This window comes from Doryrhamphus excisus, linkage group LG11, assembly GCF_037039965.1.
Source record: "Doryrhamphus excisus strain RoL-2023G ecotype Guam linkage group LG11, RoL_Dexc_Guam_v1.1, whole genome shotgun sequence".
NCBI lineage: Eukaryota > Metazoa > Chordata > Actinopteri > Syngnathiformes > Syngnathidae > Doryrhamphus > Doryrhamphus excisus.
Window position 1 is genome coordinate 17,298,264 of NC_136367.1, and position 12,150 is coordinate 17,310,413.

The 12,150-nt window shown below is 44.4% G+C and overlaps 1 protein-coding gene across 33 annotated transcripts in view; it reads right to left on the bottom strand.

The window, feature by feature from the left end:
* cacna1da (calcium channel, voltage-dependent, L type, alpha 1D subunit, a) overlaps positions 1-9,912 on the bottom strand; it is a 63,416-nt gene extending 53,504 nt beyond the window's left edge. For all 33 annotated transcript variants that reach the window (XM_078794892.1, XM_078794885.1, XM_058046093.2 and 30 more), the window contains exons 1-3: positions 9,589-9,912; positions 6,956-7,409; positions 6,435-6,540 (exon numbers count right to left, since the gene is read on the bottom strand). In XM_078794892.1, coding sequence (XP_078651018.1) covers positions 6,435-6,540; positions 6,956-7,263 — 414 coding nt within the window. In that variant the 5' untranslated portion in view covers positions 7,264-7,409; positions 9,589-9,912. The remainder of the gene's footprint in view (positions 1-6,434; positions 6,541-6,955; positions 7,410-9,588) is intronic.
* Positions 9,913-12,150: the final 2,238 nt, after the last annotated feature.

Below are 12,150 nucleotides of genomic sequence, written 5' to 3' on the forward strand. Positions count from 1 at the left end.
GAGTGTGTTCAGCTGTTTTTGGCTATGATGGGGTATGTGTAGGTTCAGCTTCAGGTCGACACTGACATGCTAATGTCCTATAATGCAATAGACCTTCTTGACAATGCTGGTCTCCGCACCAAACATACCACACGTGTTCCTTCCCAGCACAACATTAAGACACACCGTCAAGCCTTGAGCACAAATCACTCCTTCAAATAACAATGGATGCTGATTGGCTGCTCCGTATAACCGAGCCAAGCAGCTGTCCTTAAAGTAGTAGGAGTAGTAGCCTGGAAGCTCAGTCAGACAATTCGCAATGATGCGTTTGAAGCAGCTAACACTTCCCAAACTTCCCAAACTTTACCAACTCAGGGCCCACTTGAACATCTAAAAAACATCCGCGACCCACCTTTGTCCTATAAACAGTACATAGACTAAATGCTGCATTCTGAGAGCACTTTATAATAATAATAATTATTATTATTATTATTATTGTATAATATTATAATAGTAAATATTCATTCATTCATTTTCTACCGCTTTTTCCTCACGAGGGTCGGGGGTGCTGGAGCCTATTCCAGCTGTCTTTGGGCGAGAGGCGAGGTATAGTAAATATTATTATTATATAATATTATAATAGTAAATATTATAATATTATTATATAATATTATAATAGTGAATATTCTTCTTCTTACTTATTATTATTATTATTATTATTATTATTATAAAGATTCAGTATTGAAATGAAAGCAGGGGCATAAAGGAAGCCCAAACCTTTAATCTGTGGTGTACACACAAGACAGAATTAATTCTCATACTTTTCATAACTGTATTCAAAACGGGCATGACAACCAGAGAACTACGTTCCAATCATAAACTGCATAAGGTTCCTAAAATATTGTGACAGGTCAATAGATTATTACTTTGGCCTATAAATATTTTTTCAATCGTGCAAAAAATATTTCACAATAAAAATAATTTTAAAAATAATATTTGCAAAAATGAATCATATTTTTAATGACCTCTCATGGCCCATCTGCAGTCCCACCACGGCCCACCAGGGGGCCGCGGCCCACACTTTGGGAATCAACGGCTCTATACTATATTTCTGGCGGAATAACATTGTGACGCCCCCTACAGGTTGCAGCTGCATCACTACAGCGACCTGACGGTGTTGTATCAGAGGCGGACTCTGAAGGAGGCTCAATCAGTCCTTGATGATTCCATGATGAGTTCACGTTGCTTCAGTTCTTAAATGTAGGACCAATAGTATGAGGAATTATTTGGTTGCTGCAGCCATTGTTCTGCTGAATATCTGTTGGTAATGTTGCTGCTGTATTTACTGACTTTCCTTTGAATTTACGATATTTCCAATGTGCAAATACTTTGTTATGTCCTGTGTTATTCCTTGAGGTGGAAAAACGGAAGGATCGGGTGAAGATCACACCCGTTGCAATAGACCCTGCCACTCTCATAGTGGACTTTTCAGCCATTAAGTCATCATGGGACACCATAACCAACTAACTAAGTGATACATCCCAGTCAAGGCTACATTTCATCCAAACACTCACAGACATAAGAAACGTGAAGATATGACTCATATTTTAATTAAAAAAAAAGATAAATAAAAAGATGTGATGAGAAGACAGACTGCACCAACACATGGTGCGGGACATCACATGACCACCCGAGTGTTACTACACACGCTGCCGCAGCCAGCCACTCACATGAATCAGAGTGACGTGTCGCTCCTTGGAAAGCTTTGTTCAAGCCAGCCACGTGCCTGCCACACATACTTTTACCAACGTATCACGTGCATCTGATGCTGTGTTTACACAGTACATAATTGTACAGTGTATATACAGTACTACACAGTATATAATTGTACCTATTTCTACTGTATCTACAGTGTTTATACAGTATATAATAGTACATATCACTACTGTATATACAGTGTATATTTGAGTCTGTTCCAGGAAGTGAATGAATAATGGCGTCACTTCATGGCCTTAAAAATATATATAAAGTATATAATCATTCCATGATGATGATATCATGAGAAAGTGTGAGCACAACTGAAGCACCGTCTCGACAGACACTCCGGTCCCCAGTCAAGCAGACCCCATCAAATATTCATTGGCTATGTCTGCTAAGCTAGGTGAGGAAGTCATGAATAAGTCTGTGCTTGCCTTTTAAGCGGGTCCGGGTGACGCGGTCTCGGCACGTTGACACGACTGCATGCGCACACACACACACACACGTGCACTCACGCGCGTGCACTGGAGATAACTAGCAGGGACAGTGCTAGTGTGAGCCGCAAATGAGCAGTTATGTTAAGTGACTAAACACATGTTTGTAGCTTCGTCTCCATGGGGGTTCTCCAGGCGTCTGCGGTCACACCAACCGTGACGGAGCCAACCATCCATCCATCACACGAGCGCGACACCTTGTGTGGGAACACATGTCATGGCGTGGTGTCACCAAGAGACAAACGCAGCCCTTTGTTTGGACAAAAGAAATAAACGCTGCCTTCACTGTCAAATGTCGGTTTATGCGTGTATATACAGTATGCGTGGAATTCTAACACTCCATCTGGATTGATTTGTGTTATTTGATCTGTGAAAGATCTGTCATGTACTTTGGTAACGGTCATACTTTGTTTGTTTGACCGTCCTTGAACGCACCATACAGCATTCTCCCAGGCACAGATGGATTCATTCATTCATTCATTCATTTTCTACCGCTTATCCTCACAAGTGTAGCGGGAGTGCTGGAGCCTATCCCAGCAGTCTTTGGGCGAGAGGCGGGGTATACCCTGGACTGGTGGCCAGCCAATCACAGGGCACATATAGACAAACAACCATTCACACTCACATTCATACCTATGGACAATTTGGAGTCGTCAATTAACCTAGCATGTTTTTGGAATGTGGAGTACCCGAAGAAAACATGCAAACAGATGACAGAGGGTGGGATTGAACCCGGGGTCTCCTAGCTGTGAGGTCTGCACGCTAACCACTCGTCCATGCTGATACTATGTACTTTTCCATACACCATACATTACGCAATAGTATACATCAGATGGCTATAATGTTTTACTGAGCTGTTGAAAATCTTTCCCCAGCTACTTGGATGATGCTCAGCACTCGACTTCCGCCACGGTCATCACATGCACAGCTCCTAAACAGCAGCTCATAAGCCAAATTTTAGCTGGCAGTTTAACGCATCTAAAAAAAAGCCTCTTACGCCAAGGTAGCATTGAATACGACAATAAAAAAGGCCTTGTCAGCCTCAGTAGAGACTCATCAATCTGCTCTTGTTGCACAGCCATTCGCCAGGCCTTTCACGCTAGCTTTACCAATCCAAATACTCCTTTTCCTTCACCATGTCTGCTCAATGTTTGTTTCTTGCTTGTGGCTACACAGTTACCGTGCTTCAGTTAAACTACGGCGTGGCAGTCATTCGCCGCAACACGCAGGATGGGGAGGGTAAACATGGCAGTCCAAATACTTGAATCCCTGTCGCTCATACGTGAAGGCATCTTGATCAGCCTGAGGTGACCGCAGCACACAAACACAACTTGAACATTCATTCATTCATTCATTTTCTACGAGGGTCGCGGCGGTGCTGGAGCCTATCCTGTCTTTGGTACACCCTGGACTGGTGGCCAGCCAATCACAGGGCACATATAGACAAACAACCATTCACACTCACATTCATACCTAATTCGCCAATTAACCTAGCATGTTTTTGGAATGTGGGAGGAAACCGGAGTACCAGGAGAACATGCAAACTCCACACAGAGATGCCCGAGGGTGGAATTGAACCCTGGTCTCCTAGCTGTGAGGTCTGCGTGCTAACCACTCGAACACAACTTGAACATCAGAGGTTCAAATGCAAAGAATGATGAATTAGACGTACGCTAAGTAGAAGCTGCCATAACAGCATAGCATAGACACCTGAGCCCTGACAACTGCTGGAAGAAGTCCACGGACTCTGGTGACTGATCGCTAGTGACAGGAGCATCAGTGATGCAGGATGCCTCTTGGTGCTGGTTGAGGGTACGAGGAGGGTTGTTGCTATGTATTTCCATCAAGAACGCCTTTGCTCGCTGCTCATGTGGAGTACAGAAGAAGCCATTAGATAAAGAAATAGAGTATCCATGCATTGGGGGCTGGGAGCTCTGCGCTAATTTCATCTCCAGTCCATCGGGCCGGCAAGAGGACATCTCCATATCCACACGCTTGTGTCCTTTTTGTCCCCGGCAAAATAAATAGCTCTGCGGCTCTCCAGTTATGCAACAGCGGCGATACGGGCAAATACGACATGAAATCAGATGTGATGCAGTGAATGCATCAAGGATGAGACGTATGAATCACATCCAGCATGAAAAAGGTCATAGTGTGGCTCGGCTACCTTGCTGGGGTCTCATCTACGACCTTAAAGATTCTCACAAGGTGAGCATGGTGTGGAAAGAAGAAGGTTGTCATTGGTGGTGTGCCGTTACTCATTTGTGCCTCCTAGCAGTGGCAGGACCCCCACCTCCCCCCACCCCCGCCAGAAAAGGAAGGCTGCTGTCTATATCTAAAGGGAAGCAGGCCGCACTAACAAGACTGGCAGGACTAATAAGGCGCCGTGCAGGAGAGGCTCTGGGAATAATCCATCTGATCCTCTTCAAGGTTGCAGGGAAGCTGGAGCCTATCCCGATGGGTGGAAACCCTCATGTTTTTAATAGACAAATCATTTTTAGAACGTATTAACTTATTGATGTTTTTCAACAACCAGCAGAATACTGCAAAGTTATTTCTTTCATGGCATACTGTAGGCTGACATACCCATACCAAAGGGTGGCATACCCATATCATAGGGTGGCATACCCATATCATACGGTGGCATACGCAGACCACATGCTGGCATAACCATACCATAGGGTGGCATAACCATACCATTGGGTGGTATACCCATACTATAGGGTGGCATACCCTTATCATAGGGTGGCATACCCATATCATAGGCTGGCATACTCATATCATAGGGGTGCATGTCCAGACCACATGCTGGCATAACCATACCATACAGTGGCATACCCATAACATTGGGTGGCATACCCATACCATAGAGTGGCATACCCATACCATAGGGTGGCATAATTAAAATTATAGGGTGGCATAACCATACCAATGGGTGGCATACCCATACCAATGGGTGGCATACCCATATCATAGTGGGGCATGCCCAGACCACATGCTGGCAAAACCATACCATAGGGTGGCATACCCATATCATAGGGTGGTATACCCATACCATTTGGTGGTATGCCCATACCATAGGGTGGCATACCCATATCATAGGCTGACATAACCATACCATAGGGTGGCATACCCATATCATAGGCTGGCATAACCATACAATAGGGTGGCATACCCATACCATAGGGTGGCATAACCATACCAATGGGTGGCATAACCATACCAATGGGTGGCATACCCATATCATTGGGTGGCATAACCATACCAATGGGTGGCATAACCATACCAATGTGTGGCATAACCACACCATAAGGTGGTATTTCACGCTCTACATGTTAGCTCATGGCCCCCCAATACAACAAACATCCAGAGGGAGGCAGCACACCTTGCTTCTCCCACGTGGAGCAAAGCTGTTAGGCTACATAAGCGAGAAAAGGAACACCCCCTCGGGTCTGTGCAGTTGCTAAGTCAACCTCCATCTAAGACGCTACTTTCAAACCTTCCAGGAACATTGGCAAATGTCTGCAGACAAGACGCCTATAAGCTTCTTACGCGTGGCTGAGCGCTACGAGTCAATCGTGCCGGTGTGAGGAGCGCCTCGGTCTGCTTTCGGGAGGCTGCACTCGTGCTTGGCAGCTCAGCTTACAGCGCCACGCAACTCAGACACAAAGTGCAACTCAGACACAAATACACGCAGGATGTTGCTAACCAGTATGATGCAGATGAAGGAGACGTGTGAAACAGCGTGCTCTGCACACACTTCTAGCTCGCCAATGACATTTTAAGTTACTATACTGCTACAAGTGCCAGGGTGTGACTCACTTTGCAGGTGGCTTCACCCCGAGTGTGACACACTTACATGTGTTGTGTGTGTGTGTGTGTGTGTGCACTTCTCCAAAAAGGTGAGCATCATGTGACAAAGTGCCATCAGAGGAGCTGAGTAAGCTCCTGCAAGCTAAAGCAGGCTGGATGACTGTTCTCTTTTTCTCACGCTTCAACGCTCACCACTACATCCTCACACACCACAACACCCTCACACCCCGCTACACCCTCACACACCACTACACCCAAGTACACCCTCGCACACACACAAGTACACGCTCGCACACTCGGACACACAACTAATGTCCAATCATACAAAAGAGGAGTCATTGAGTCATTGAGAGACTTAGCAAGCACATGGAAGTGAGAATAGCTGCTCACCAGGTCGTGGTTGGTGGAGTTGGAATCGTCTTCGGGGAAAGGGACGTAGACAGCTAAGGCCATACAGTTGGCAAAAATAGCGATGAGTATAAAGATATCAAATGGCCTGGAAAGGGAGAGTTAGGGAAAAAGAATACATTGAGAGTTAACAGACACGGGTGCATCTCAATAAAGGATGAGGATATCATGGAAAAGTCATTTCTTTCCGAATTTTATGAACGTTACTACACACTAAGTGAAATATTTGAAAAATGTATATTTTATCAGTTGGATGATTTCTCTTATATGAAATGATAACATTGTGAAAAATCCAATCCACCCAATCTACCTAATCTAGCAACCAAAATAAGACATTACATCTTGGCGTCTAAGCTCTTACTTGGTTTGGGGTACTTGAACACCATCATCGATTAATGACTATACTAGCAAGAAATGTATACAGTATATTGGATATAGGAACCCCCAAGCCCAATAACATGTAACTTATGTCCCATGAGTGTTCCCAAGCAGTAAAAGGATACTTCCACTCCACCAGACTGATGCAGGCCCTACGTATGGGGTTGTTGAGGTTGAGGCAGAACAGAGCCCTCGGCGGCCTGCTGTTGGCGTTACTGCCCTGCTTCTTGCTTTTGGCATACTGCTGCCGCTTCTTCTGTGCCAACGCTCCCACTGGGATGGTCGAGGATGAAGGGGCAGGCGCGGCGGGCGGGGCAGGTGGTGCTGCAGGTGCCGGTGCAGGTGCCGGTGCCGGAGCAGGGGCAGGTGTCGAGGCCGGAGGGGCTTCTGGGGCTGTCGGGGCTGGGTCTGGGGTGGGCCCGTTGGCGCTCATGGTGCGGGTGTGGCTCTGTGAGGAGCACCCAGCAGCATGGATCTGCCAGTGTGGACAGGGGTGCTAGTGGGGGGCACAGTGGTCTGACCAATGAGCTGGCTAGTCTCCAGGGGGCGTGACTCTGTTGCTGCTGGCATAGTTTGCCTCTGAAAAACAAAGCAGGGATGCTGTATCATCTACTGTACATATGTACTGTACAGTGCTAATATCAGTGCTTTTTGACATGGTAAACTAGACTTTAGACTTTAATGGCAGCTTGTGGAGCCCAAAGCAGACACAAAATAAAGTGGTGTAAAAAAGCAAAGTGTCACAGAGGAGGAAAAACAAGGTAGAACAAAAGATCACCAGGAAGCTAACACAGTACAAAGAAAAGAACAAGGTAGCAAATCAAGATACACTCAACAACTCATTGGAATCAGATGGCAACAGGAATAAACTACTTACTTAACTGATTTTCCATGAAAAAAAGAATAAAAGACTCCACACCATTTGATAACAAGTGACAAGCTTTGAGCAGCTAGCCAGTATGCGGCTAGCTGGCTGTATGCTAACACAAGCAAATAACTGTAACAATGTCTAACATCTTCACTCACTGCTACGTCTTCGTCAGACAGAAAAAATAGAAAAATACAAAATGAAAACTCAAATAGATGAGGAGAACAGTAACAGAAAATCCAAGGTGACAAAACACTGGTCTATACTGGCCAAAAGAGTCTGGGCCATCAGACAGGAAGTGGGACAAAGAAAACAGGAAATTGCTAAGTTAGCAAAAATAAACCAGTAAGCTATCCTGAATAAAAGTGTCTCCATGAAGTACACTCCAATACATTCTAACACTACACTTGTCCTAACAGATGCCCTGAATCACACACAACAGCATGGATGTTAGCATAGCTACAGTATGGCAGCTACTATGCTAACATTACACACGCATCATGCTAGCACAGCTTACATAGAACTTACAACTCACCATAGCTTAGTTTACATACAACTCACCATTGCTTGGTTTACATATAACTCATCATAGTTTAGTTTACATACAACTCACCATTGCTTGGTTTACATATAACTCATCATAGTTTAGTTTACATAAACCTCACCATCACTTGGTTTACATACACCTCACCATCGTTTAGTTCATATACACCTCACCATAGCTTGGTTTACATACAACTCACCATCGTTTAGTTCATATACACCTCACCATAGCTTGGTTTACATACAACTCACCATCGCTTGGTTTACATACAACTCACCATCGCTTAGTTTACATACACCTCACCATCGTTTAGTACATATACACTTCACCATAGCTTGGTTTACATACACCACACCATCGCTTGGTTTACATACAACTCACCATAGCTTAGTTTATATAAACCTCACCATCACTTGGTTTACATACACCTCCCCACCGCTTGGTTTAAATACACCTAACCATCACTTAGTTCATATACACTTCACCATAGCTTAGTTAATATACATCTGTCCATCACATACTGTAGTTTATCCATCATCACAAACACAAAGGTTGCATCTTTGTGTGTTCACCTTTGCCACGAGGAGCACCAGCGAATCAGGAAGGGATCTTCATGTCAGCTGACGTATGTCAAATGACAAACATCTACCAGGTGATGTTCATGCCATGGGCAACACATGCCACACTCATTCATCCGTGTTGTCCATATAAATAAATAAGATTTGCATCGCTAGCACAGGTTGGCCTTGTGCTGATGCTTCCAGTGTGCGTTTAAATGTAAAAACTAAGTGCAGCATGCCTTGTTCTACACATATGGTACGGTCAAACGCCTGCAGATGGCAACACAGATAGAAAGAGACAGTCAGTGAGGTTGATGAAGGTCCTTGGACTGCGAGCAGGCCTTGGAGCAAGAGCAGGAGAAAGAGAAAAGGTCACATTGTCAGCGATGCTTCCATACATCTCCATAAGCCATTCGCCATCACATGTATTGTGTGCACGTCAAGGAAAAATTACCCCGTTTTCGTGCTGCCTTCATAGAAGATGAGACACATCCACAACACAGCTTTTATCCTTGGAGCATGACACCCCCACCTAAATCTACGTGGGGGTCTTGGACGGTCCACATGACCACAGACAACCTCTGTGCGTGTGCGTGTAGAAAAGGGGGGGTAAAGGTATCGCGACAAGCCAGTTAAAAATGACATGGCGATGGAGCTCATCGTCATCCACGAACACGCGTCGAGTGGAAATTGGCTATGAAGAAGTGTTGTACAAAACACACACATCACGCATGCAATACGTCAAGGTAGAAAAGCCATGCTATGCTAAGGAGGCTAAATGCAGACCTTCTGTGTACGTGTGTGGGTTCACACAGCAGACTTTAGCCGCTCGGTATCGCTGCTCCACAGCTTGGCAGGGCGACCGACGCAAGCTGGCTCTCAAACGACGCTTTTAAATTCATCGGCTCCGGTAATAAGCAAAGGATGTAGGATGTAGGATGCAGGATGCAGGATGCAGGATGCAGCAGCAGCTGGGACGCCTAAAAGGCTGAGCGCTAATGAAGCTCTCCTATGGTTCTAGTGTGGAGAGATGTGGATCCAGCAACCAACCAACAGAGCATCCACGTCCACTGCCTTCCATCCTCCCTTCTTTCCTTCCTTCCTTCCTCACTGCCTGCGTGTGCTGCTCGTCACACCGTGCAAGACTTCCTCCTCCCCCATCCATCTGACCCAAAACACCTCAAACAGCCACAGAACCTGTCCTACTCACAATGCATCACTAAATCCACTTCTCGGACCACAATCATTCTAATGTGTACACACTAGAGTTGATGAAACCATATTGGGACTTTACTTTTAAGAAAGGCACAATCAATGTAAAAATATATGACTATATATGCAACGCTTATACGGAGGTCATGACCCCCACAAAAATCAGATCCAGCCAATATAACACCCCGAATATAAATTATTTAAATGTAAATACTCACCAATACCCTTACCCACCATCTATCAGTCAGATACCCATATACCCACCATCCATCAGTCAGATACCCATACCCACCATCCATCAGTCAGATACCCATAACCACCATCCATCAGTCAGATACCCATACCCACCATCCATCAGTCAGATACCCATACCCAGCATCCATCAGTCAGATACTGATCACATGGATTAACTGTAGATGTTCAAAGTATTTATGATGTTAGACAAAATCAAAATTAACTTATGGTTGGATCTGGTTTTTGTTTTGGGAGGGGGTTATTATATGCTAGGGGGTTATTATATGCCATTATATGTGTGAAAGGATTTTTGTACAATTAGACACAAAGCTGAATTTAATTGGATTAAACCAATACATGGTAAATTAATGTTTGAATCGTTTCTTTTAGATGAATTGAAGATAACAAAATTATCAATTCTTGGAGCCTTTGATGAGCGAGGCGAGCCCTACGATAGTATCACCATCATAAGGCTTTATGTTCATCAAACAAAGGACAAGACACCGTTAGTATCATGACAACAAGACAGCTACAGTAAAAACCTTACTACGTACCCCATCACTTCCTTGTGGGACAAAAACCAGCTTCCAACTCATCGCATTGCTTGTTGCACTGTGCTAAAAGTCACATTTGGAGTCCCAAGCTAGTTAGCTAGGTGCCGCCAATGCCAGCTAGGCAAAACATGGAAAGCACACGTGAAGGGCTTTGTGAAAAGCATTTTTTTAAATGGAAATTGACGATCCTAATCAGTGGCCGATTGACTGGAGTATCCTTAACACAGCACACCCAAGACAAGGCCTGAATGGCAAAGTGTCAAATAGCAGCGTACTGTATCACACTGATCCTTTAGATCCACAACAGGGTATCGAACAAAACCTGCTGCAGTCAAGTGTATTGATATTTATGGAACAGATGCATCCTACCTGGCAACATCAAGTGGAGTATTCACCTGGGTGTCCGGGTTGACGACACAGCGCATCACATGTTTGTCTTCTCTGGACCGAAATGGGGGTGGGAATGGAGGACGAACCCTTGACAGCTGCTTGACAACGCCAACATATCAGCTTACCTGACCGCGCTGGGTAACCGCTTCTTCTTCTACAATCTCCCTGAATTATTTACCTGTGTGCGTATGTGTGTGTGTGTGTGTGCACAGTGTATTGCATTCAATTTGTTTGCATTTTGTAATGTTGAAATTCATGAATTATGAATTGCCATTGTTCTGCCTGGCGACACTCCCTGTATTACCTTACATAATCAGTAACTAAGGCAACCAAGGTGGTGATTTAGACCAAAAAGGTGGTAAAAATAGATCAGCTATGTAATTAATACACATCAAGTTGACAGGAAAGGTCTTTAAAGATCCTCATTTATGCAAAATGGAGTTTTTAATGTTCTTATAACAACAATATGTGCCCATAGAGCCTGTTCATGAGCAACAAATGTGAGAAAAATTTAAAATTTCCCTCATTTATTTACTCAAATGCTCACTTCTGAAGGTGTAATGACTCCATAAAGGAAAAGAAAAACCTCCTTCCTCATGGACGTGGACATGAACATGATGCCACCACTGACATGAACATCCTGAGGCTCATGGAACTAAAAAAGCCAAGAAAGGATCCCATTGGCTGACCATCGAATGAAGGTTGGTATTGGTGCCGAGTGCAGTCCGATAACCATCAGACACCATCTGCCAGAGAAGGCTTTAAAAACATTAATCATATCCAAATTCCTGCATGGTCTTCTTCGAGGTTTGTAAAATTAGCAGGAGATCACCAAACATGGGACATTGAAAGGTGGAAGAATGTTACTCAATCCATTCCATAGTTTGATTCCACATATTGAAATGCTATGGCTTTTTAACGTAGTCCTAGCATATAAGTGTTTCAAATTTAGTTCTTC